The sequence below is a fragment of the Selaginella moellendorffii genome, unplaced genomic scaffold (genome assembly GCF_000143415.4).
Source record: "Selaginella moellendorffii unplaced genomic scaffold, v1.0 SELMOscaffold_1, whole genome shotgun sequence".
Classification (NCBI taxonomy): domain Eukaryota; kingdom Viridiplantae; phylum Streptophyta; class Lycopodiopsida; order Selaginellales; family Selaginellaceae; genus Selaginella; species Selaginella moellendorffii.
The window spans coordinates 4,246,135-4,269,468 of record NW_003314262.1 but is presented as its reverse complement, the minus strand read 5'-3'; the positions used below and the strand labels follow the sequence as shown (position 1 = coordinate 4,269,468).

The window sequence follows — 23,334 nt, the reverse complement described above, 5'->3', positions numbered from 1 at the left end:
AGCTAGGTTTACAGGGAGGAGCTCGCTTGATCAGTGCGTAGGAGAAAAATGGCGTGGAAGCAGCCGCCCAAGAAGCAGCGAGCCTTGCTACTGTCGCTCCCACTCGCGATTGCGGCGCTGGTGTCCCTGATCTGCCTCCTCTTCCTGGCGCCCCAAGGACTCTTCTTCTTGGAAGGTATCTCGCTGCGATTGTTGGATGTGGATCGATCGATCTTTGTTGCGGGAGAAATGTAGGCTTGCAGCGCCCAGGATTTTTCTTTTTCTTGTGAGATCGAGACGCTTCTACGCTTGGTTCGTTCCAGCGCCAAGTCCAAAAATGCGTGGTAAGTTTTCTCGATCTTATATGTTCTTGCCTTTGTTTTCTTCGTTGGAGAGTAGTGATACTTCAATGCTTTCTTTTTACAGGAAAGAAATGGGCTTGGATTGACTGCATGTACCGAGTAAACTTGTAAGCTTCGATCACGCAAAAACATTTCTAGTTACTTACCCAGGTACTATTTGTTCCCTCCGGATATTTCAGAACGATCTTGCAAGCATCCTTCACGGTGCGTAATGAGCAGTTTAAAATCTACAAGCCACTGGAATATGAATTTGACGTCTGCGAGACGCTGCTCCTGTGGGAACAGGTACTTTGCTGCAAATTTTGCTCTTGATTCAAATAACACTTTTGAGTTTGCAGTATCGAAACGTCACAACGATATTGACTCGCGAGTATCTGGATGCACGTCCCGATGGGTGGATGGACTACGCTGCAAAACGAATAGCTCAACTGTAAACTAAGCTTGATGTTGATGGAAGTTTTTAATCTAGTTGTGCAGGGGTGCAGCTAACTGTTCCAATCGAAGCCTGTGCGAAGAACATCTCGAGTTGATACTACCGCCAAAGCCACCGTTTTGGCCGCGCCAGTTTAGGACGTGTGCGGTGGTGGGAAACTCGGAAGACCTCTTAAAGACGGAGTTTGGAAAGGAGATAGATGCTCACGATATTGTCATCCGAGACAATGAGGCACCAGTGACCACGGTAATCACCTCACAAAGGTTGCGTACTACTGAGCTCGCAAAAGGTGCTTTCATTTCACAGAAATACGCAAAGCATGTTGGCATGAAACGGAGTTTTCGATTGATGGCTCATGGAGTAGTAAGAAACCTGCTTGAGGTTGCAAAGGGATCTGGTACGTAGTAGAAGTCTCTGGCTTAATGCAAAAGAGGATTTTTGCAGATGATGAAGTGTTGATTATCAAGAGTGTTATCCATCGGGACTTCAACGCTAAAATAAAAGTGATAGGGCCTTTGACGCTTGCTATGCGGTTTGCTAACTGAGTTTTATCTTTTACAGCTTCCGAATCCTGTCTACTTGTTCCAAGGTGTAGTTTTCCGTCGGGGAGCGAAAGGGACAGGCATTAAGTCTTTGGAGCTCGCCTTGTCAATGTGTGACTCGGTGGATATGTATGGTTTTACGGTGGATCCAGGCTACACGGAATGGTATTGACTCACACTCCTTCCAACTTCTTATCATTGTACCATTCTTTTCATCTATAGGACTCGTTACTTCTCGGCTCCTTGCAAGGGGCACAATCCACTACAAGGCAGAGCCTACTATCAACTGTTGGAATGCCTCGGGGTAAGAAAAACGACTATGGATTATCATTGATAGTCTCCGTGTATACAGACAATGAGGCTGTATTCTCCAATGCGAGAAGCCAGAAAGCAAGACTGGTCGGTCATTCCGACCCGAGCGACAGTAAACGCAGCCTACTACGCAGCAATGGGACTCAAACGAAAGCCAGGCAAAGACCTGGGAGCTTTCAAGAACTGCAAAGTATGGGGAAGTTCATCTCGAAATGGACGCCTGTCAGGATCAAAAGACATGAGCGAGACCCGCAAGAACTCAAACTACGCAAAGTGGGAGAAAACAAGCGTGAACTCCCTGAGAAGTGAAGCTCAACACCATTACCGCGCCATGGAAGGCGTCACGATGTACAAGATCGATGGCAACAAGCTCGAGGACCTGGTGTGCATCAGACCACAACAGGAGCAGCAGCGCAGCCATGGGAAACGAAAAAAATCTTAGTGACTCTCGACGAGGACGCAAAACTGGCGCTTTAGCATACCGCCCGGCTCTGGCAGCTCGCCGTGCGTCACTATGGATCCGGCAAGAAGCTAACAGGCTCGTCCAGGCAGAGCTCCCCGGCTGCGATGGCATGCATCGGCCTCTTCCTGCTGGCCTGAGCATCCGAGGAGATCAACCATGCAGCGGCAGTGATCTTCGAGCAAGGAAAGCCCGTAGTTCACAGTGATGGAGCAGAAGTTCTCGTACGCAACTTCGAGCAGACCAGCGTGGCTACACGCAGCTAGAACGCAGACGAACGTGGCTTGATCCGGCAGCATTCCTTTCCGGTGGAAGCTGTGAATGATCTTGAGGGACCGGACGATGCGACCAGCTTGGCCGTAAATCGCGATCACCCAAGAGACAGTTCCAAGAGACAGGACTTCGATCCAACAAGATCTTTCTGCCCAGGCCTGGAGCACAAGACGCCGCTGCGAGCGGGCATGGAGTGGAAGAATCTAGACATCGCCGCTCTGGGCTTACGAAGTCGCGGGACATCTCGAAGATCCTGCGAGCTGAGGCGATCTTGCCGGAGATTAGCCTGAGATTATCGTGTTTGCGGAGACGATGATCGAGCCGATCATAATCAAACAGGGAGTTTTATTTGCAAGAAGAAAACTGGTAATGAGTTCAGCATGGTTCATCATGGTTCATGGTTAACTGCCTGCCACCACTGGATTGAATTTCCAGGCCTGCTGCTTTGGTTTGCAGATGCCGGGCGGAGCGTGAGAGGATGGTACCACGCACTGTTCTGGTACTGGTCATCGTTCTGCAGAGCCCACTGCAAGTTTGTTCCATCCAGATTGATCGCGAGATAGTCCGTGTTTGAAGCCTGGAATCGGTTCTCAGACCACACGAAACCGTAGTCGAGAGGATCATATTGAGTCAAGAGCACCTGCGATGATCGTCCAAGTTTAGTTTGCAAAGGTTCCTCGAAGAGTACCTTGTCTCCCGGCTTTGTCGACCCTTTGAGTGCTAAACCAGTCTGAACGGTGAAGTACGTGGTATCGTCTCGGCCTCCGGCGGGAACCTTGTACCATATCTATTATGATAACACATGTGAGATCCAAGATGATAGTGTCAGATCGAAGTTACAAACCATGCCGTCAAGAGAAATGTTGTTTGGACCACGTTTGTCTCGTCGTTGTGCTTGATTGCATCCTTGAAAGTTACGTCCACATTTTGCTGCTTCCAAGTCAAGTAATTTCGAAACCAGTGTGATCTTGAGAAGGCACTGTGGCACAAAGAGATTATATAAGCATAACCGAGACGAGCAAGTCATATGATTCATGAGCTTACCGTAAGTGACGAGCTTCCACTGGGAGTTTCCACCATGGGTGGATGTCACCACTGGCACCCCGTCTTTAAAGCTGGAACTTGAAGAAGTGTGGCTCAAGAACACGGACGAATTCCCAGTCATTGTGATGGAGACTTGATCGTCCGAGCTTGCGGATACAGACCAGAGGAGAGGATCGTCCTCAACTACCGGATCATAGTCTCCAACAGTTGCCTTGAAGATTTCATTTAGACCAATGAAGTGTGAGACAAGCATGCAGTACTTTATACCTTGACAACGCTCCGAGATGTTGAGGATAACTGGGAGCAGAGAAGGCCAGTGACATCCTGCTCAGGTACTGCCAAGACTCGTCTCTGTACCACAACTGCACAAGGACAAAGATCATTTAGTTTGATGATCAGAAGGGACTGAGCACGTCCTTGGACTTGAGAACAATCTGGGTGCCGTGCTGAGTAATGAAGTAGCCAAGATAAGCAATGGACTCGATGCTGTAGAACTTTGGAGCTGCTATGAGAGCCATTCTTAAAATCTTAGAAACATTCCAGAGAATATAGAAGCTGGACTGAGATTAAGCTCAAAACTATGCCGCATACTATTTTTAAAGGTTCAAGTCAATAGCATACAGTTTCTTTTTGTCATGTTTTCTTTTATTTATTCTTGTATCTTATTGTTAAGATCAAGGTTGGAGAGTGTAAACTATGGTTTGATCAACATGGGAGGTCTAGAAGCTTCACTAGCAAAGTATGGAGGTGGTAGCAAACCATCATTGTTGTAGTGGGAGATCAGAATTTTGATAGGAAAGAATTGGAGATCTCAAGAGTTTAGCATAAGATCAATACGCTAAAAGCATGTAAAAAGGATGTCATGAGTTAAACATGGTAGCATCATTCAAGAATTTCAATCTTGGAGGTGCTGCTGGAGTGATGGGAGGTCAGGTTTGCTTCTTGGAAAACTGCAACACTTTGGTTTTAGGAATTAGTGTGTTTTCATTTTAGTAAAATCTTTTCGAACAATTGCAATTCAAGCCTTGTTGTTGCTATCTAAGTGTGTTGAAGAATATCTGAACTGTTTGCTTGAGTGGGAGAGCTTGGCTAAATTCTGTAGACTCTTTCACTGCACATGAAAAACCAAAGCACAAACCTTTCATGCATGGTGAGTACCTCCAATTAGCTATGCTGTTGGAGGACATCTCCAAAGAGTTGGAGCAGCCAGAGAAGAGTTTTGATGCAAGAAAAGGCTTGATGAGCTGGGCAAGGGAATCTTGCAATTGGCTGGGAACATAGTGGCCCTGGGCAACTCAAGAGAAAAATTTAATGTTCACCTTGCTCCAATCCATCTGCTACAAATACAATTTTGGATGATCCACTTATACATATTGAATGGATATCAATGAGAGGCACACATACAAACCATTGGAAGAGTTGCTAGAGGACACCTCTTACGTGTTTTGTGAAAGGGCATATCAATTCATGTCATTTTCAATAATGACAAGTTTGTGTTTTAGATTTTTTGGAATCTTTTGAATTTACTCCATAGAAGATGGGAAGTCTTTTTCAAGGGAAGAGGGGATGTTTTGAAGGCTAGCAATGCAATATTTAGAATGTATAAATGAAGAAGAACATGTTGGAGAGATTCCACCACCAGCAGCTATAGAATCTCAAAGTGGCACAGCAGAAACAAGGGTACAAGAGGCAAGTTAAAGGAGGCTTTTGCAACATTAGAAGAGTTCAAGTTTTAGCCAGTAGGCACTAGGAGGTATATGCATCTTGATGAGGATGTGGGCAACTGTGTAACAGATGATGCAAGCTATGCTGCTGCTTTCAAGGGCCTGGCAGCTGGAGAAGGCAAGGAGCTCAATGGGAAGCTCGTCAAAGTTTTGGAGAATACAATGACGCTTGGGTTGTGAGAGGTGGATAGGGTTTGCAAGCTATGGCTTTGAGAACTCACCTTGGGCTTGTTCTCTCTTACGGAAGAACATGGCTCTGATGATTCTGGCCGTGTTGAAGGCTGGCTCTGGCTCCAGCTCTGCCGCTCAATGGTGTCCACAAACCCAAACAAACACGTCTCAAATGTCTATTAAGGCCAGATTACTGTGGTTTAGGGCCAAATTAGTGGCCACTATTATTGATTGTGTGGCCAGCCCATCAAGACACCTTCTCCCAGCATTCTAGCTACTGACACCTATGACTGGCTTCTTCCTGTTTGTCACATTGAAACTGCAAGAAAAAAGGAAAATTGCACTCAATGTCAATGCCTGACTTACTTTTTTGGTCTCGATCTTGGAAGCTCTAGAGTAATTCTAATGCTGGTCAATTCCAAAAGTAGAAGCATTGAGCTATGATGTAACAACCATAGAAGTGTCAATTCTAAATGATTCCGGGCAACCCTAAATTCTGGGTTTAGGTAGTGCCACTCACAGCCATTCGATCTTTTAGTGTATTAAAGTGTATTAAAGAGAAGTCAACTTTCATTATCAATGATCATACACAAGAGAATGAAGAAAGAAAGGCAAAAAAGTGAGAGAGAAGGAGAAAGCAACATAATACTTCTATATGTATAGATTGTGTGGATTTTGTAAGGATTGAGATATAATTTGTAATTATGATAATATCTTATATTATAAAATAGTTTATAGTTACAACATAAGGTATAGTTGTTATTAATATATGATTTAATATATAGCTATAATGACAAAATATTTCAAATTTTAAGAATATTTTTAGCATATTTGAAGAACGCTAATAGAGAATATTTTTTAGTAAACCGTCTTGGCTCACCTAGCTCCATTTTTGTCAACCTAAAACACATTCGTTTTGTTGGGAAAAACTGATGACATATTGATCATACTGCAGCTGATTAAACATTTAGAAGTGTAATTATTCATATGAACATTCATGCATAGATCTAGCATCTTCTCATCTCATTTATGAACATAAAAGTCCCAGCTAAACATTGTTCACCACTGGATTGAATTTCCAGGTCTGCTGCTCAACATATCCTGGGCGAAGAACGAGAGGATGATACCACGCACTGTTCTGGTACTGATCGTCGTTCTGCAGAGACCACTGCAAGTTCGTTCCATCCAGATTGATGGCCACGTAGTCCGTGTTTGAAGCCTGGAATCGGTCCTCAGACCACACAAAACCGTAGTCGAGAGGATCAAATTGAGTCAAGAGCACCTGCCATGAAAAAGGTATCTTTCGTTTAGCTTGCAAAGTCCTTCAAAAGTTTTAGGACTTACCTTGTCTCCTGAGTGCTAGACCAGTCTTGTTTATTAGGATAAACGAGGTAAAGTACGTGGTATTGTCTCGGCCACCAGCAGGAACCTTGAACCATGCCTATTACAATAATACGAATGAGATCCAAGATGATAGTATCAGACAAAGTCACAAACCATGCCGTTGAGAGAAATGTTGTTTGGACTAACAGCCACCACGTTTATCTAGTCGTTGTGCTTGATTGCATCCTTGAAAGTTACGTCCACATTTTGCTGCTTCCAAGTCAAGTAATTCCCAAACCAGTGACACAGAATCCTGTACACTTGAGAAGGCACTGTGCAGCACAACGAGAAAATCAAAAGGAATTGACCACAAGTCTAGAGGATTACCATAAGCAACGATCTTCCACCTAGAGTTTTCACCCTGGGCAGATGTCACCACTGGCACCCCGTCTTTAAAGCTGGACCTCGAAGACGAAGTGTGGCTCAAAAACACGGACGAATTCCCAGTCTCTGTGACGAAGACTTGATCGTCGGAAATAGACCAGAGGAGAGAATTGTTCTCGACTGCCGGATCATAATCTCCAACAGTAAGCTGGATAGAGAAAAATTCAAGTGTGAGACAAACTTGTAGTGATTTATATACCTTGGCAATGCTCCGGGAAGTTGAGGATGACTGGGAGCGAAGAGCTTTCTTGGAGCCGTGGTTTATAAACACCAACGCGGAGAGGTCACTGTTATCCTCGCCCAGGAACTGCCATGACTCATCCCTGTACCAGAGCTGCACAAGAGATCAAAACCAAGATGCTAGATCTGGATTGATACAGATTGATACTTGGAAGGGATTGAGCGCATCCTTGAACTTGAGAACAATCTGGGTGCCTTGCTGAGTAATGCAGTAGCCAGGATAAGCAGTGGACTCGATGGTGTAGAGCTTTGGAACTGCTGTGAGAGGTTCCATTCTTAAGATCTAGAGTAACTCTGAGATCTAGGCCCATTTTATACCACCACAACCTCGTGGAGCGCATGGGATTCATCGGATAAGGAGGCAACTAGGATCGAACTAGTCACCTATCGGACTGCAGGCGATTGGCTAGGTTGACAGAGAATGCGAGGGAGGAGGGAGCGAGAAATGGCGTAGAAGAAGCCGGCAGCGATTGCGGCGCTGGCGTCCCTGATCTGCGAAGGTGAGGCAAGATCTTGCCGCGATTGTTGGATGTGAATTGATCGGTCTTTCTTGCTCTTCATTGCTCTGGAAGTAACACTTTGAGGTTGCAGCATCGGAAACTTCCCGATGGCTGGATGGACTACGCTGCGAAACGAATAGCACAACTGTAAGCTAAGCTTCACGTTGATGGAAGTTTTTTATATCGTTGTGCAGGGGTGCAGCTAACTGTTCCAAGAACATATACTATCGCCAAAGCCATTGTTTTGGCCGCGCCAGTTTGAGACAGGTGGGAAACTTGGAAGACGGAGTTTGGAAAGGACATAGATGCTCGCGATATTGTCATCTGAGACAATGAGGCACCAGTGACCACGGTAATCATCTAGAGCTTGCATCTTACTGAGAGCTCACAAAAGTTGATTTATTTATTTATTTTACATTTCACAGAAATACACAAAGCATGTTGCCATGAAACGGAGTTTTCGGTTGATGCTCGTGGAGTTGTAAGAAACCTGCTTGAGGTTGCAAAGGGATCTGGTACGTAGTAAATTCTAGACTCGGTGGATATGTATGGTTTTATGGTCTATATGGAATGATAGTCGATAGTCATAATGTTTTTGTTTTATCTTAAATCGTCGATCCTTGCAGACACTGGAAATGAACGAAAACTCATGGCTTCCATGGGAAAAGGAAACAAATGGGGAGTGCTCAGCTTCTTTTTCCCGTGAAAAGTCTTGTTATTTGCAAGAAGAAAAGTGGTAAGCGTGTCCCTTATGTATACAACATGGCTGATAGTCAATTCCCTGCCACCACTGGATTGAATTTCCAGGCCTGCTGCGTATTAAATACTTGGTTTGCAGATGCCGGGCGAAGCACGAGAGGATGATACCACGCACTGTTCTGGTACTGATCGTCGTTCTGCAGAGCCCACTGCAAGTTGGTTCCATCCAGATTGATCGCGAGATGGTCCGTGAGTGAAGCCTGGAATCGGTTCTCAGACCACACGAAACCGTAGTCGAGAGGATCATATTGAGTCAAGAGCACCTGCCATGATCATCCAATTCGTTTAGTTTGCAAACTTCTTCAAGTTTTCAACAGTGTGCACTAGTTACCTTGTCTCCCGGCTTGGTTGACCCCTTGAGAGCAAGACCAGTCACCTTGTTTATGAGAACGAACGAGGTGAAGTACGTGGTATCATCTCTTCCTCCAGCGGGAACCTTGTACCATGTCTATATGTAATCAAATAGAATGAGATAAGATTACAAAGAACGACAAAAGTACAAACCATGCCGTCGAGAGGAACGTTGCTTGGATGAATAGCCACCACATTTGTCTCGTCGTTGTGCTTGATTGCATTCTTGAAAGTTACATCCACATTTTGCTGCTTCCAAGTCAAGTACTGCCCAACCCAGTGGCATAGAATCCTGTACTCTTGAGAAGGCTCTGTGCATCATCATCATATATATGAGCCACAACCGAGAAGAACAAATCATATGATTCATGAGCTTACCGTAAGTGACGAGCTTCCAGTGAGAGTTTCCATCGCTGTTGGATGTCACCACTGGCACCCCATCCTTGAAGCTAGCACTTGAGGAAGTGTGGCTCAGAAAAAATGACTTGTTTCCAGTCATGGTGATCAAGACTTGATTTTCGTGGCTCCCGGAAATACGCCACAGGAGATAATCGTCTTGGACTGCCGGATCATAGTCTCCAATAGTAGCCTTTTGCCATCAAAATTCCATATGATCAGCAACAGTGTATAGTATGAATACTGTTTTCTGTTTACCTTGCTTCGAGACGTTGAGTGTGCCTGGGACCGGAGAGCTTTCTTAGAGCCGTGGTTTACAAACACGAACGCGGAGTCCTGGTTCAGCAAGTTCCATGACTCATCCCGGTACCACAGCTGCACAAGAGTTTCCCATGATGATCGACAACCGGCAAAGATTTTCAAAGATTTTACCTGGAAGGGGTTGAGCGCGTCCTTGGACCTGAGAACAATCTGGGTGCCTTGCTGAGTAATGCAATAGCCAGGATAAGCAGCGGACTCGATGGTGTAGAACTTTGGAGCTGCTGTGAGAGCCATGTCTCTAAACTCTTAAGAAAAGACTAAAGCTTTTGAGAAGCCAAAGGGATGAGTGTGAAGTTATAGAGCTCTTTGAACGTATGCCAATTTATATAGTGGCAAGCTTCTCTCGCATTATCCCATGTGTTTCACACTGCCTTCCACTTCCTTACACTTCTTACACTTCTTACACTGACTTTGTAGCGTTGGCTGAAAGGTTATCGATGGTGGCGTCCAGCTTATAAAGACCAACGCTGACAGATTTGTTTTGATAGAAGAATTTATTGGCGAAGGATTGAACTGGTGACCTATCGGACTGCAGCCGCTGAGCTATACCTCCATTAACATGTTAATTAACTGAGCCTGCTTTAATCTGACAGCTGAGCATTGCTCCCCGAGCTAGGTTTACAGGGAGGAGCTCGCTTGATCCGTGCGTAGGAGGGGGCGAAAAATGGCGTGGAAGCAGCCGCCCAAGCAGCAGCGGCGGCAGCGAGCCTTGCTACTGTCGCTCCCACTTGCGATTGCGGCGCTGGTGTCCCTGATCTGCCTCCTGTTCCTGGCGCCCCAAGGGCTCTTCTTCTTGGAAGGTATCTCGCTGCGATTGTTGGATGTGGATCGATCGATCTTTGTTGCGGGAGAAATGTAGGCTTGCAGCGCCCGGGATTTTTCTTTTTCTTGCGAGATCGGGACGCTTCTACACTTGATTCGTTCCAGCGTCAAGTCCAAAAATGCGTGGTAAGTTTTCTCGATCTTATATGTTTTTTCCTTTGTTTTCTTCGTTGGAGAGTAGTGATGCTTCAATGCTTTCTTTTTACAGGAGAGAAATGGGCTTGGATTGACTGCAACCGTGAAGGATGCTTGCAAGATCGTGCTGAAATATCCGGAGGGAACAAATAGTACCTGGGTAAGTAACTAGCAATATTTTTGCGTGATCGAAGCTTACAAGTTTACTCGGTACAGCGTAATGAGCAGTTCAAAATCTACGAGCCACTGGAGTATGAATTTGACGTCTGCGAGACGCTGCTCCTGTGGGAACAGGTAATTTGCTGCAAATTTTGCTCTTGATTCAAATAACGCTTTTGAGTTTGCAGTATCGAAACGTCACAACGATATTGACTCGCGAGTATTTGGATGCACGTCCCGATGGGTGGATGGACTACGCTGCGAAACGAATAGCTCAACTGTAAGCTAAGCTTGATGTTGATGGAAGTTTTTAATCTAGTTGTGCAGGGGTGCAGCTAACTGTTCCAATCGAAGCCTGTGCGAAGAACATCTCGAGTTGATACTACCGCCAAAGCCACCGTTTTGGCCGCGCCAGTTTAGGACCTGTGCGGTGGTGGGGAACTCGGGAGACCTTTTAAAGACGGAGTTTGGAAAGGAGATAGATGCTCACGATATTGTCATCCGAGACAATGAGGCACCAGTGACCACGGTAATCACCTCACAAAGGTTGCGTACTACTGAGCTCGCAAAAGTTGCTTTCTTTTCACAGAAATACGCAAAGCATGTTGGCATGAAACGGAGTTTTCGATTGATGGCTCGTGGAGTAGTAAGAAACCTGCTTGAGGTTGCAAAGGGATCTGGTACGTACTAGAAGTCTATGAACGAAGTACTGGCTTAATGCAAAAGAGGATTTTTGCAGATGATGAAGTGTTGATTATCAAGAGTGTTATACATCGGGACTTCAACGCTAAAATAAAAGTAATAGGGCCTTTGACGCTTGCTATGCTGTTTGCTAACTGAGTTTTATCTTTTACAGCTTCTTCCGAATCCTGTCTACTTGTTCCAAGGTGTAGTTTTCCGTCGGGGAGCGAAAGGGACAGGCATTAAGTCTTTGGAGCTCGCCTTGTCAATGTGTGACTCGGTGGATATGTATGGTTTTACGGTGGATCCAGGCTACACGGAATGGTATTGACTCACACTTCTTCCAACTTCTTATCATTGTACCATTCTTTTCATCTATAGGACTCGTTACTTCTCGGCTCCTCGCAAGGGACACAATCCACTACAAGGCAGAGCCTACTATCAACTGTTGGAGTGCCTCGGGGTAAGAAGAACGACTATGGATTATCATTGACAGTCTCCGTGTATACAGACAATGAGGCTGCATTCTCCAATGCGAGAAGCCAGAAAGCAAGACTGGTCGGTCATTCCGACCCGAGCGACAGTAAACGCAGCCTACTACGCAGCAATGGGACTCAAACGAAAGCCTGGCAAAGACCATGGAGCTTTCAAGAACTGCAAAGTATGGGGAAGTTCATCTCGAAATGGACGCCTGTCAGGATCAAAAGACATGAGCGAGACCCGCAAGAACTCAAACTACGCAAAGTGGGAGAAAACAAGCGTGAACTCCCTGAGGAGTCAAGCTCAACACCATTACCGCGCCATGGAAGGCGTCACCATGTACAAGATCGACGGCAACAAGCTCGAGGACCTAGTGTGCATCAGACCACAGCAGGAGGAGCAACGCAGCCATGGGAAATAGTGACTCTCGACGAGGACGCAAAACTGGCGCTTTAGCATACCGCCCGGCTCTGGCAGCTCGCCGTGCGTCACTATGGATCCGGCAAGAAGCTAGCAGGCTCGTCCAGGCACCGGCTGCGATGGCATGCGTCGGCCTCTTCCTGCTGGCCAGAGCATCCGAGGAGACCAACCATGCAGCGGCAGTGATCTCCGAGCAAGGAAAGCCCGTAGTTCACAGTGATGGAGCAGAAGTTCTCGTACGCAACTTCGAGCAGACCAGCGTGGCTACACGCAGCTAGAACGCAGACGAACGTGACTTGATCCGGCAGCATTCCTTTCAAGTGGAAGCTGTGAATGATCTGGAGGGACCGGACGATGCGACCAGCTTGGCCGTAAATCGCGATCACCCAAGAGACAGTTCCAAGAGACAGGACTTCGATCAAACAAGATCTTTCTGGCCAGGCCTGGAGCACAAGACGCCGCTGCGAGCCGGCATGGAGTGGAAGAATCTAGACATCGCCGCTTTGGGCTTACGAAGTCGCGGGACATCTCGAAGATTCTGGGAGCTGAGGCGATCTTGCCGGAGATTAGCCTGAGATTATCGTGTTTGCGGAGACGATGATCGAGCCGATCATAATCAAACAGGGAGTTTTATTTGCAAGAAGAAAACTGGTAATGAGTACAGCATGGTTCATGGTTAACTGCCTGCCACCACTGGATTGAATTTCCAGGCCTGCTGCTCAAGATATCCTTGGTTTGCAGATGCCGGGCGGAGCGTGAGAGGATGGTACCACGCACTGTTCTGGTACTGATCATCGTTCTGCAGAGCCCACTGCAAGTTTGTTCCATCCAGATTGATTGCGAGATAGTCCGTGTTTGAAGCCTGGAATCGGTTCTCAGACCACACGAAACCGTAGTCGAGAGGATCATATTGAGTCAAGAGCACCTGCGACGATCGTCCAAGTTTAGTTTGCAAAGTTCCTCAAAGTTTTCAAAGAGTACCTTGTCTCCCGGCTTTGTCGACCCTTTCAGTGCTAAACCAGTCACCTTGTTTATGAGGATGAACGAGGTGAAGTACGTAGTATCGTCTCGGCCTCCGGCAGGAACCTTGTACCATATCTATTATGATAACACATTTGAGATCCAAGATGATAGTGTCAGATCAAAGTTACAAACCATGCCGTCGAGAGAAATGTTGTTTGGACTAACAGCCACCACGTTTGTCTCGTCGTTGTGCTTGATTGCATCCTTGAAAGTTACGTCCACATTTTGCTGCTTCCAAGTCAAGTACTGCCCAAACCAGTGACACAGAATCCTGTACACTTGAGAAGGCTCTGTGCAGCACAACGAGAAGATCAAAGGGAATTGGCCACAAGTCCAGAGGATTACCGTAAGTGACGAGCTTCCACCGGGAGCTTCCACCGCTGGTGGATGTCACCACCGGTACCCCGTCTTTGAAGTTGGAACTTGAGGAAGTGTGGCTCAAGAACACAGACGAATTCCCAGTCATTGTGATCGAAACTTGATCGTCCGAGCTTCGGCTAACAGACCAGAGGAGAGAATCGTCCTCGACAGCCGGATCATAGTCTCGAACAGTAGCCTTTCATTTCATTTTGAGCAAACGTATTTAAGTGAGACAAACTTGCAGTGATGCTATACCTTGGCAAAGTGTCGAGAAGTTGCGATTTCCTGGGAGCGGAGAGCTTTCTTGGAGCCGTGGTTTATAAACACGAACGCAGAGAGGTCACTGATCTCCTGGGTCAGGAACTGCCATGACTCGTCCCTGTACCACAGCTGCAGAAGAGTTACCCATCAAAACCAAGATGATAAAAACTTTGATCAGTTCTACGTGATCTTGATAAGTTCGAGATCTGGATCACGGATTACCTGGAAGGGATTGAGCGCGTCCTTGGACTTGAGAACAATCTGGGTGCCTTGCTGAGTAACATAGTAGCCAGGATAAGCAACTGACTCGATGCTGTAGAACTTTGGAGCTGCTGTGAGAGCCATGATCTTATAAGAAACACACTAGAGAGGAGTGAGAGTTAGGCTGGAAACTGCGCCATTTTATACTACCACAACCACGTGGAGCGCATGGGAACATAAAAAAAATGGATTCCGAGGAGTCAAACACTACAGTGGTTTTATCAAACTCATGTTGTGCTTTCTTCAATTTTTTTTCTTGCTACTTGCTTGTTAACAACAATTCGCTGACGAACACTACAGTTCCTAGTGGAATGCTTCACAGTAGGACTATAAACACACTTGTGCACGACATAGAAATATGTTAAGGAGGCAATCTAAAATCTACGAGCCACTGGAATATGAATTTGACGCCTGCGAAACGCTGCTCCTGTGGGAAGAGGTAGTCTATTTTGCTACAACTTTCAAGTTTGCAGCATCGAAGCATTCAACGTTTTCCAGCTCTACGCGGAGGATATTGTTTCGTGTTCTTCATCGATACTTCTCGCCTATGATCTATGGAAAACTAAAAAAAAAATATCAGTGACTTTCGACGAGGATATTGGTGAGCAAAACTGGTGCTTTAGCATACCGCCCGGCTCTGGCGGCTCGCCGTGCGTCGCTATGGATCCGGCAAGAAGCAAGCAGGCTCGTCCAGGCGGAGCTCCCCGCCTGGGATGGCATGGAACGTATCAACTCCTCGGCCTCTTCCAGCCGGCCAGAGCGTCCGAGGAGATCAACCATGCAGCGGCAGTGATCTCCGAGCAAGGATAGTCCGTAGCTCACAGTGATCGAGCAGAAGATCTGGTAGCCAACTTCGAGCAGACCAGCGTGGCTACAATCAGCTAGAACGCAGACGAACGTGACTTGATCCGGCAGCATTCCTTCCAGGTGTAGGCTGTGAAAGGTCTCGAGGGACCGGACGATGTGACCAGCTTGGCCGTAAATCGCGATCATCGCGTTCCAGCAGACCAGATCCTTGCGAGCAACGCTGTGGAAGACGTGAGCAGCGGTCTCGAGGCAGCCACACTTCCCATACATGGCGATGAGAGACGAAGAAACGCTGGTGGCGATGGTGGTGGAAGTTGCCTTGGAATCGTACTCCGCGATCATGCTATGGATTCGCTGGCCTTGTTCTAAGTCTTGCGAGTCGGCGCAAGCGGCTAGAGCAGCCACGAAAGTGATCTCATCGGGCTGGACTCCTTCCGCGATCATCAGCTGGAAGAGCACAATCGCTTGGTCGGAGAGATCGTTACTGGCATACCCCGTGATCATCGAGTTCCAGGAGACAGTGCTTCGATCCAACATTCCGTCGAAGATCTTCCTGGCCAGGCCTGGATCGCCGCTCTCGCTCACTGCCGCGATCATGGTGGTCCACGAGACGACACTGCGAGCCGGCATGGAGTGGAAGAATCTGGTCGTGATGGAGACATCGCCGCTTTGGGCATACGCCGCGAGCATCGCGTTCCAAGTAGCGGTATTTCTCTGGGGCATCTGGTCGAAGATCGTGGCAGCCGCGTCGATCTTGCCGGAGATCGTGTAGGCCGAGATCATCGAGTTTGCGGAGACGATGCTCTTGTTGCGATCCAGCCGATCAAACAGGGATTTTGCTTCCGCGATCTCTCCCTTCTGTGCGTAAGCAGCTAGCAGTGGTGCCCAGGACAGAGGATCCGGCAGCGCCATCGCTTCCAGCAGCCTGCGAGCTTCTTCCAAATCGCCCATCTGCGCGTAGGCCGCGATCATCGAGTTCCAAGAGCTCGGGCTTCTCTCTCGCTGGCTGTCGAAGATCTCCCTGGCTCTGTGGATCTTTCCTGCCGCCGCGAACACGAAGATCATTACGTTCCAGGAGAGAGTGTCCCATCGTGGCATCAGGTGGTAGAGATCGATCGCCTCTTGGATCATCCCGCCATGGGCAAATGCTGCCAGCATCGCATTCCAGGAAGCCATGTCTCGCTCGGGCATCGAATCGAAGCAGCTCTTGGCGTGACGGAGGAATCCATTCTGCGCGTACAAGGTGATCATGGAGTTCCAGGCGATCACATTCCACTCCGCCATTGTGGAGAAGATGATCACAGCGGCCGCAAGATTCCCTATCTGGGCATTTGCTATGATCGCCGCTGACCAAGAGAAAACATCGTGCTCGGGCATCCGATCGAAGAGAGCTAGCGCTTTCGAGATTTCTCCGTTTTGGACGTAGCCAGAGATGATCGAGTTCCAAGAGACGATGTCCTTCTGCGGCATCCGATCGAAGAGATCCAGTGCCTGGCGCATGTTTCCAGCGTGAGCATTCGCCGCGATCATCGAATTCCAGGAGACGATGCTCCTGACCGGCATCTGATCAAACGTCCCCGCTGCCTCCTCGACGAGTCCATTCTGGATCAGGCACTGGATCATGATATTCCAGGAGAAAACATTGGGATCCGGCAGCGAGAGGAACAACTGGCGCGCGTCCTCCACGCCGCCGCATCGCCCGTACATCTCGATGAGCAGATTCGCGAGGAAGAGGCTCGCACGGTGCTCGCTGGAGCAAACCCTAGCGTGCAGGCGTCGGGCGGAGGCGAGATCCCTGGCACCGCCGCACTGCCGCGCCGCCGCCGCGAGATCCTGCGCGCTTGGAGCTGGCATTCCTCCCGGATCGAGAAATGTAGCATGACGAACGAACGATCGAAAGCAAGATTGGAAGAAGAGCTCTTCTTTCGTGGGGGGAGATTCCAAGGATCTAGAATCCTCTCATTTATTTTGCCAGAGCTTTGGGGCTATAATCACTTATATATTCTATCTCATTGCTAGAGTATTGTTTGCGGCTGCGATGGATAGGTAGATAGCGCCTAGGGTTTGAGGGACGAGCAGCGAAGATCCGCTCGCGATTGAGCTGCCGCGGCTGCAATCCCTACTGTGGCCACGAATCGGCGGGGGTCGCCTCCCCATGGGCTGGATCTGCCGGCCACAGATCCGGCTGTTCTTCGCGAGGTATGGAGAATGCCGCGCATTCGCTGGCTGCGAGGTAAGATCGGCGTGGATCTCCGGAATTTGAGGGTTTTAGGCCGCCGCTGGGGCAAGGATCTGCGGCAGGGAAAGGATACATTGCTAGATGTGAGGCTCGCCCTGCGCAGGGATGAAGAAGAAATGGCGGTATTGGTTTCCCAAGCTCTCGGCATCGACCAAAGTGGACAATGAATCGTCCGGGGATAGGAAATCCAATGGGGTAGCTCATCAGAATGGTCGCGCGGGCGCGGCGGCCGGGAAATCCAGCGCTACTGCTGCCACCGCTTATAGGAGTAGCTCCGGCCCTTTGATACAGCAGCAGCAGCAGCAGCAGCAGCAGTACCAGAGCTTGCAAGCGAAGCCTCTGGAGCTCCAGAGCTCCTTGAATGGACAACCCACCTCTTTCTCAGATCCGCTAGTGTCGCTCAAGGACGTTCCCAGCTCCGACCGCCAAGCGCTACTCGTCCGGAAGCTCAAGCTCTGCTCCATCACCTTCGACTTCACGGACTCGTCCAAGAATCCAAAGGAGAAAGAGATGAAGCGCCAGACGCTGCTGGAGCTCGTCGACTACATCTCCTCGGGGACGACGGGGAAGCTCAACGAGGTGGTGTCGGAGGAGGTTGTGAAGATGGTCACAGCCAACATCCACCGATCTTTGCCGCCATCCGCGAGGGATTTGTCGGGGTCGTCGGAGAGCTTGGAGCAAGAGGAGGAGGAGCCGATCATGGATCCTGCATGGCCACACTTGCAGCTCGTCTACGAGTTTTTGCTGCGCTACGTGGTTTCGACTGACACGGACGCCAAGATCGCCAAGAGATACGTCGACCACGCCTTCGTCCTGAGGCTTCTGGACCTGTTCGACTCGGACGATCCCAGGGAGAGGGACTACCTCAAGACCATCCTTCACAGGATTTACGGCAAGTTCATGGTCCACCGGCCATTCATCCGGAAGGCCATCAACAACATCTTCTATCGGTTCATCTTCGAGACCGAGAGGCACAACGGCATCGCGGAGCTGCTCGAGATCCTGGGGAGCATCATCAACGGCTTCGCGCTGCCGCTCAAGGAAGAACACAAGCTCTTCCTCGTCCGGGCGCTCATCCCGCTGCACAAGCCGAGGTTCGTGTCGCAGTACCACCAGCAGCTCTCGTACTGCATCACGCAGTTCGTGGAGAAGGATCTGAAGCTGGCGGACACGGTCATCCGGGGGCTTCTCAAATACTGGCCCGTTGTCAACAGCCAGAAAGAGGTGCTCTTCCTGGGCGAGATGGAGGAGATCCTGGAAGGAACTCAAGCCGCCGAGTTCCAGCGCTGTATGGTCCCGTTGTTTCGTCAGCTCGCGCGCTGCCTCAACAGCTCTCACTTCCAGGTCAGTAGTGTTCACGCTGCCAGGATCGAAAGCTAACAAAAACTGGTTTTTCTTTCTCGCACAGGTAGCCGAGAGAGCGCTGTTTCTCTGGAACAACGATCACATTGTCAACCTGGTTGCGCAGAACCGGCAAGTGATTCTTCCGCTGGTGTTCAGCTCGCTGGAGAAGAACAGCCGGAGCCACTGGAACCAGACGGTCCACAACTTGACGCTCAACGTCCGCAAGATGCTGGTAGAGATGGATCCCGAGCTGTTTAGCGAGTGCCAGAAGAGGTTTGAGGAGGAGGAGGCCAAGCACAAGGTGGTGGAGGACAAGAGGGAGGCCAAGTGGAGGAGATTGGAGGCGGCAGCAGCGGCCAGGAGTGGATCGACCGGCGAGAATCTTTTGGCATCGGCGTCGGCATCTCCATGCAACGGTGTAAGCTTCGCGTCGGGCAAGCAACAAGGGAGCCACCAATAGGAAGGAACGTTTGATTTTTAAAAGTGGGAATCTATTTGTTTGTATTTTTAGGGCTCTTGGAGTGGCGCTGGACAATGCGAGAGATTTCTCGTCGAGGTTGAGAGCGCTGGCGCTAGATCTAGGTGCCAATGGCGCCGGCAAGCATGATCTTAGAGCTTTTTTTCCAGGGATTTGGCGATTGCGCAATATTCAATTGATATTTCGTGTAGAAACGGGGTAGAACGAGCGAGAATCGAGGCGAGAGAGGCGATGGGAATGGACTACGAACGGATCTACCAGGCCAGTGTCTTCTTTCGCACAGCCAGCTCTTTGATGCACTGAATGGTCGGTGGCTCTGATTGAGGCTCTTCTTTTGCCTAATTCCCTGTTTGTTTCCTTGCTTCTAGCCTCCTCGGGAAGAACATATCCACGTACGAGTACTAGCTAGCGAGCTTTTAAAAAGCAGTCCATCAATCAGCGCTCGCTGCGAGTTCCTCGAAGTAAGAGTCTTTTTTCTCCAAGCAAGTATCTCTTTGTCACTAGATACCGCCTTTGCTCCTTTGGATCATCTCGCTCTAGCGTCTTAAAACTTTGGTGGATTGATTATCCAGTCGCATTCGATCGAGGAAAGCTCTGGCCAGCAGTAAGAGTTCTTCTTGGAGCCACACACTGTTTCATTTCATGACTAAAATCTCTGGCACTGTGCCAGATTTGCAACTTGCGATCTCGAGCGAGCGGGACAAAACTTTGGCAGCGTGAAGTAAGAATTTTTTGGTTCTCCACTTCTAGCGCTCGCTAACAGAGAATGGATCGATCTAGGCCTGCGGTGATCGTACGAAGAATTGCCTAGCATGGGCGAAATGAACTTTGTGTCAGGCGGAAAACACGAGACGGTGTTCTTCAGGACTTTAATCATGTCATAGTGATTGTGTTTTGCCACGCTAGCGGCACTTTTATGTCCACGTCGGCGTTTTCCCCTGGGAACCATGTCATATAGCCAAGGCGAGTATAACATAGGCTATGGCGGCCACTCTATGTGCTTGGGGCCGGGCCTACGTTTTGGCTAGGGTTTCTGTGAGGTTAGGCGCGGACGCTGTTCTAGGCGCCGCATCACACTGTCTGTGCGCCAGCGCTTCCAATCGTCGTCCTCCTCCTCGCCTCCGCTACGCCGCCATGACGCGCGATATGTCCACAAAGGTGGGAAACGCGCGCACGGTGCTCGATTCGTCGTCTCCAGCGGCTGATCTTGCCACGGTCGGCCTCACCAAGGCATCGGAGCAGCCGATTCCAGAGGTAGAGCGAAGGTTTTTCGATCTCTCTTGGCTGACTGTCGGGATTTCTTTTTCTTTTCTTCTTTGTGATGATTCTAGCTGGAAGTGCGCGTCTCGGAGCTGGACGTATCGCAGTGGAAGGGGGATTTGCTCGCAATTGCCGTGTTCGAGGGCGGGATGAGCGATGAGGCATTTGGAATTCTCGACAAGGATTTAAACGGGCTCCTGGCCGATGTCGCAGCGGAGGAGGATTTCACTGGGAAATCCGGCCAGGCATCGTTTGTGCGGATCCCCGGGCAGGGCTTCAAGAGGATTGGCCTTGTCGGGCTTGGCAAATTGGAGAAGAGCTCGCTGGCCAGACCGTGGAAGGGAGTTGGGGAATCCATTGCAGCTGCTGCAAAGACAGCACAAGCTAGCTCTGTTGGTATCGTTCTCTCGGCTTTGGATCAAGAAGGAGTTGATTCAAACGCTGGAGCGTCCGGCATTACCTCAGGTATCGCGAACTATTGTTCGTGATCGCTCTAACGTTTTAAGTTTGCAGGAGTGATTCTGGGATCTTTTGAGGATACAAGGTTCAAATCAGAGCCAAAGGCACCTAAGTTGAAGAGAGTGGAGATTTTGGGCCTTGGGTCGGCACCGGAACTAGAGAAAAAACTCCAAAACTTGGTGAAAGTTTGCACTGGAGTGATATCAGCAAGGCAGCTCGTCAATGCACCTGCCAATGTTCTTACGCCTAGTAAGTTCTAGACTTGGAAAACTCTCTTTCCTTCGTAACCTTTGGTCGAAAATTCTAGGTGCGCTCGCCGAGGAGGCTGTAAGTATAGCATCCTCTCACAGTGATGTTTTCACGGCCAAAATTCTTGACGAAGCCGAGTGTAAGGAGCTGAAGATGGGATCTTACCTTGGAGTCGCTGCTGCTTCGGTGAATCCTCCGAAGTTCATCCATTTGCAGTACAAGCCACCAAGTGGGGATGTCAAGACGAAGCTGGCAATTATTGGCAAGGGACTTACATTTGACAGGTATCTTTCATTGCTTCCATGTTATTGTGGTTTGCTATAACGTTTTTGCTAAACTAGTGGTGGCTACAATTTGAAGATCCAAGGCTCGAGCATAGAGCTCATGAAGTTTGACATGGGTGGCGCAGCAGCTGCCTTGGGTGCAGCAAAAGCTCTTGGAGCTATTCAGCCTCTCGGAGTGGAGGTAACTCTCCACACGTTCGCTACGTATAATTGTGCTGAGGGAATGCTTGCAGGTCCATTTCATAGTTGCGGCATGCGAAAACATGATCAGTGGTGCGGGCATGAGACCCGGCGACATCCTCACTGCTTCAAATGGGAAAACGATTGAGGTGCGAAGATTTTGAGAACACACAAATGGTTTAATTGTGTTGTTTCAGGTAAACAACACTGATGCCGAAGGCCGGCTAACGTTGGCGGACGCGCTTGTATATGCTTGCAACCTCAAGGTTGACAAGGTAAAAGCTACTTTTTTGCAGCTACCAAGTATCTGAGCTAAACTTCTTTGCAAAAACAGATCGTGGATTTGGCAACCTTGACAGGAGCGTGCATTATCGCGTTGGGCAACGAGATTGGAGGTAACGTCCTCTCCTAGAGTTGTTTTTCTAACTCCATGGCAAAACAGGCATGTTTACTCCCAGCGACGAGCTCGCGGAGGAACTGTCCCAAGCGTCAAGCGCCGCCGGAGAGAAGCTATGGCGGATGCCAATGGAAGAAAACTACTGGGAGATGATGAAGTCGGGAATCGCGGACATGGTGAACACGGGTGGACGTCCTGGCGGATCCATAACGGCGTCGCTCTTCTTGAAACAGGTACTTCTTTCGTTTTGTTCTTGTGGAAGAACTTCTAATCTCTTCCATTCTTGATGGATGGATAGTTTGTCGATGAGAAAATTCCTTGGGCTCATCTCGACATCGCCGGACCCGTGTGGAACGAGAAGAAGAAAATGGCGACTGGATTCGCTGTGGGGACCTTGGTGGAATGGGTTTCGAAGCACGCATCCTCCTCGTAAAGTAAAAAAAAAAGAGGTTGGTTTTTCCCACAGCAGGATTGTTTCTTGAGGCTCATTTTTGCTCGGTCGTTAATCCCGTGGAAAACAATTTACATTTATTATAACAGATTGAATCAATTTAAAATTAGCATATTCCTTGATCCAGTTCTGGATGAGGATCGTCCTCTCCATATCGCCATCCTCGCAACCTTTTCACCTTCCTTCGCTCGAGAGATGCTCAACGAGATCCGGGCGTGAGGGGTGAGAATAGCAGCGGAGGAAAACAATCCCCTTGTTTACAAGATTGTGGGATCACTGAGATCATGCCACCATTTCTTGGGGGTTTTCTCCCTCCAGCATTGCCACCGATGACAATTGCCTGTGAGCGGAGAGGGGCGAGGAGAGGAACTTGGTGCCCGTCTATCGGCCCAGGTCGGAGTTGGGGACTTCACTGGAAGGGTGGTGATTAGCCGCTTCGTTTTGGAAATGATTCGCTGGGCCATTGAGGCCAGCGAGACCAGGGTGCTCTCCAGTCCAAGCTGCTTTGCAGCGGGATGGATAAGGGAACTATTGTCTGGTAAATTCCAAGCTGATGACTGGAAGCAACGAGGAGATTCAATAACTTTGGGGTTCAAATCACGAGTGCTGCGATTGGATACCTGAGTTTCAGAATAAGTTCCGGCTTTGAGACAAAATAAGCATGCAGAAAATACCGAAGTTCGGCATCTTGCTAAAAACTCTGAAGGACGAAAAGGAGAAGGTTGTTGGAACGCGGAGGTGAGGATTCCGAAAGGTGTTGTTCGCAGGGAAGGCATTGCCTGGTTTTCCCGGAAGGAATCCCGGTGTCCTTGCTAAAGGAAAACTTTTGCCAGTGAATTTCACGTCACACTTTCACGTGAGCAACTATAGGGCAAAGCGGGATCGCTCCTTACCTCCTATGTGCTTCCATTGCTCACTATTCTTTTGAGCAGGGTGTCACCCTGTGCAAG

The 23,334-nt window shown here is 48.8% G+C and overlaps 6 protein-coding genes and 1 long non-coding RNA gene across 14 annotated transcripts in view; 5 read left to right on the top strand and 2 right to left on the bottom strand.

Moving 5' to 3' along the window:
- LOC112350127 overlaps positions 1-8,695 on the top strand; it is a 65,796-nt gene extending 57,101 nt beyond the window's left edge. The window contains exons 8-12 of the long non-coding RNA XR_002993658.1: positions 7,899-7,954; positions 8,002-8,159; positions 8,233-8,322; positions 8,434-8,543; positions 8,646-8,695. This is a non-coding gene — a long non-coding RNA (uncharacterized LOC112350127). The remainder of the gene's footprint in view (positions 1-7,898; positions 7,955-8,001; positions 8,160-8,232; positions 8,323-8,433; positions 8,544-8,645) is intronic.
- On the top strand, positions 8-13,011 carry LOC9658227 (sialyltransferase-like protein 5). 3 transcript variants are annotated; one of them, XM_002962098.2, is made up of 11 exons: positions 8-323; positions 406-448; positions 521-626; positions 680-771; positions 819-1,020; positions 1,081-1,171; positions 1,219-1,277; positions 1,336-1,481; positions 1,539-1,620; positions 1,669-2,084; positions 12,347-13,011. In XM_002962098.2, exons 1-10 carry the CDS (start codon positions 197-199, stop codon positions 2,068-2,070), a joined length of 1,350 nt encoding a protein of 449 aa, XP_002962144.2. In that variant the 5' UTR covers positions 8-196; the 3' UTR covers positions 2,071-2,084; positions 12,347-13,011. The 3 variants fall into 3 exon arrangements, with proteins under 3 accessions (XP_002962144.2, XP_024541424.1, XP_024541405.1); XM_024685656.1 differs by lacking the exon at positions 12,347-13,011 and having other exon boundaries at positions 8-175; positions 235-323; positions 1,669-2,716; XM_024685637.1 differs by lacking the exon at positions 12,347-13,011 and having other exon boundaries at positions 1,669-2,716.
- Positions 2,690-14,374, bottom strand: LOC9658223. Of its 6 annotated transcripts, none has more exons than XM_024685679.1 (7): positions 14,198-14,374; positions 13,970-14,104; positions 13,700-13,910; positions 13,487-13,644; positions 13,335-13,429; positions 3,050-3,071; positions 2,690-3,001 (listed from the first exon to the last, which is right to left on the bottom strand). In XM_024685679.1, the coding sequence occupies exons 1-7, from the start codon at positions 14,318-14,320 to the stop codon at positions 2,750-2,752; spliced, it is 996 nt and encodes a 331-aa protein (XP_024541447.1). In that variant the 5' UTR covers positions 14,321-14,374; the 3' UTR covers positions 2,690-2,749. The 6 variants fall into 6 exon arrangements, with proteins under 6 accessions (XP_024541447.1, XP_024541441.1, XP_024541469.1 ...); XM_024685673.1 differs by having other exon boundaries at positions 3,050-3,087; positions 13,351-13,429; XM_024685689.1 differs by lacking the exons at positions 2,690-3,001; positions 3,050-3,071 and adding exons at positions 6,277-6,401; positions 13,061-13,256 and having other exon boundaries at positions 13,313-13,429.
- On the top strand, positions 10,236-13,011 carry LOC9658224 (sialyltransferase-like protein 5). Its single transcript, XM_002962097.2, has 11 exons — positions 10,236-10,434; positions 10,494-10,582; positions 10,665-10,751; positions 10,808-10,885; positions 10,939-11,030; positions 11,078-11,279; positions 11,340-11,430; positions 11,490-11,548; positions 11,607-11,755; positions 11,813-11,894; positions 11,943-13,011. Exons 1-11 carry the CDS (start codon positions 10,299-10,301, stop codon positions 12,330-12,332), a joined length of 1,455 nt encoding a protein of 484 aa, XP_002962143.2. The 5' UTR covers positions 10,236-10,298; the 3' UTR covers positions 12,333-13,011.
- Positions 14,375-14,812: 438 nt separating the features above from the next.
- LOC112348449 (pentatricopeptide repeat-containing protein At4g02750-like) lies at positions 14,813-16,897 on the bottom strand. The gene has a single exon (XM_024680939.1). The coding sequence runs from the start codon at positions 16,895-16,897 to the stop codon at positions 14,813-14,815; it is 2,085 nt and encodes a 694-aa protein (XP_024536707.1).
- A 200-nt stretch (positions 16,898-17,097) lies between these two features.
- On the top strand, positions 17,098-19,136 carry LOC9630715 (serine/threonine protein phosphatase 2A 57 kDa regulatory subunit B' beta isoform). The gene is made up of 2 exons (XM_002962096.2): positions 17,098-18,626; positions 18,691-19,136. Exons 1-2 carry the CDS (start codon positions 17,388-17,390, stop codon positions 19,084-19,086), a joined length of 1,635 nt encoding a protein of 544 aa, XP_002962142.2. The 5' UTR covers positions 17,098-17,387; the 3' UTR covers positions 19,087-19,136.
- A 91-nt stretch (positions 19,137-19,227) lies between these two features.
- On the top strand, positions 19,228-22,490 carry LOC9658222 (leucine aminopeptidase 1). The gene is made up of 12 exons (XM_002962095.2): positions 19,228-19,410; positions 19,473-19,825; positions 19,885-20,358; positions 20,436-20,829; positions 20,878-21,072; positions 21,131-21,356; positions 21,414-21,537; positions 21,590-21,685; positions 21,734-21,811; positions 21,871-21,931; positions 21,979-22,166; positions 22,232-22,490. Exons 3-12 carry the CDS (start codon positions 20,086-20,088, stop codon positions 22,364-22,366), a joined length of 1,770 nt encoding a protein of 589 aa, XP_002962141.2. The 5' UTR covers positions 19,228-19,410; positions 19,473-19,825; positions 19,885-20,085; the 3' UTR covers positions 22,367-22,490.
- The last annotated feature ends 844 nt before the right edge of the window (positions 22,491-23,334 follow it).

What these genes read in the sequence shown, in the direction of transcription:
- LOC9630715 (XM_002962096.2), top strand. Translation starts at nt 17,388, where the DNA reads ATGAAGAAGAAATGGCGGTATTGGTTTCCCAAGCTCTCGGCATCGACC. An exon ending in TCAACAGCTCTCACTTCCAG is followed by an intron (nt 18,627 to 18,690) that starts GTCAGTAGTGTT and finishes TTTCTCGCACAG; the next exon opens with GTAGCCGAGAGAGCGCTGTT.
- LOC9658223 (XM_024685679.1), bottom strand. Translation starts at nt 14,320, where the DNA reads ATGGCTCTCACAGCAGCTCCAAAGTTCTACAGCATCGAGTCAGTTGCT. An exon ending in ACATTTCTCTCGACGGCATG is followed by an intron (nt 13,430 to 13,486) that starts GTTTGTAACTTT and finishes TTATCATAATAG; the next exon opens with ATATGGTACAAGGTTCCTGC. An exon ending in ACTGGTTTAGCACTGAAAGG is followed by an intron (nt 3,072 to 13,334) that starts GTCGACAAAGCC and finishes AGCACTCAAAGG; the next exon opens with GTCGACAAAGCCGGGAGACA.
- LOC112348449 (XM_024680939.1), bottom strand. Translation starts at nt 16,897, where the DNA reads ATGCCAGCTCCAAGCGCGCAGGATCTCGCGGCGGCGGCGCGGCAGTGC.
- LOC9658224 (XM_002962097.2), top strand. Translation starts at nt 10,299, where the DNA reads ATGGCGTGGAAGCAGCCGCCCAAGCAGCAGCGGCGGCAGCGAGCCTTG. An exon ending in GTCAAGTCCAAAAATGCGTG is followed by an intron (nt 10,583 to 10,664) that starts GTAAGTTTTCTC and finishes TTCTTTTTACAG; the next exon opens with GAGAGAAATGGGCTTGGATT. An exon ending in ATGAGGCACCAGTGACCACG is followed by an intron (nt 11,280 to 11,339) that starts GTAATCACCTCA and finishes TTCTTTTCACAG; the next exon opens with AAATACGCAAAGCATGTTGG.
- LOC9658222 (XM_002962095.2), top strand. Translation starts at nt 20,086, where the DNA reads ATGGCGGCCACTCTATGTGCTTGGGGCCGGGCCTACGTTTTGGCTAGG. An exon ending in AGCGTCCGGCATTACCTCAG is followed by an intron (nt 20,830 to 20,877) that starts GTATCGCGAACT and finishes TTAAGTTTGCAG; the next exon opens with GAGTGATTCTGGGATCTTTT. An exon ending in TGCCAATGTTCTTACGCCTA is followed by an intron (nt 21,073 to 21,130) that starts GTAAGTTCTAGA and finishes CGAAAATTCTAG; the next exon opens with GTGCGCTCGCCGAGGAGGCT.
- LOC9658227 (XM_002962098.2), top strand. Translation starts at nt 197, where the DNA reads ATGTGGATCGATCGATCTTTGTTGCGGGAGAAATGTAGGCTTGCAGCG. An exon ending in GCAAAACGAATAGCTCAACT is followed by an intron (nt 772 to 818) that starts GTAAACTAAGCT and finishes CTAGTTGTGCAG; the next exon opens with GGGTGCAGCTAACTGTTCCA. An exon ending in ACTTCAACGCTAAAATAAAA is followed by an intron (nt 1,278 to 1,335) that starts GTGATAGGGCCT and finishes TATCTTTTACAG; the next exon opens with CTTCCGAATCCTGTCTACTT.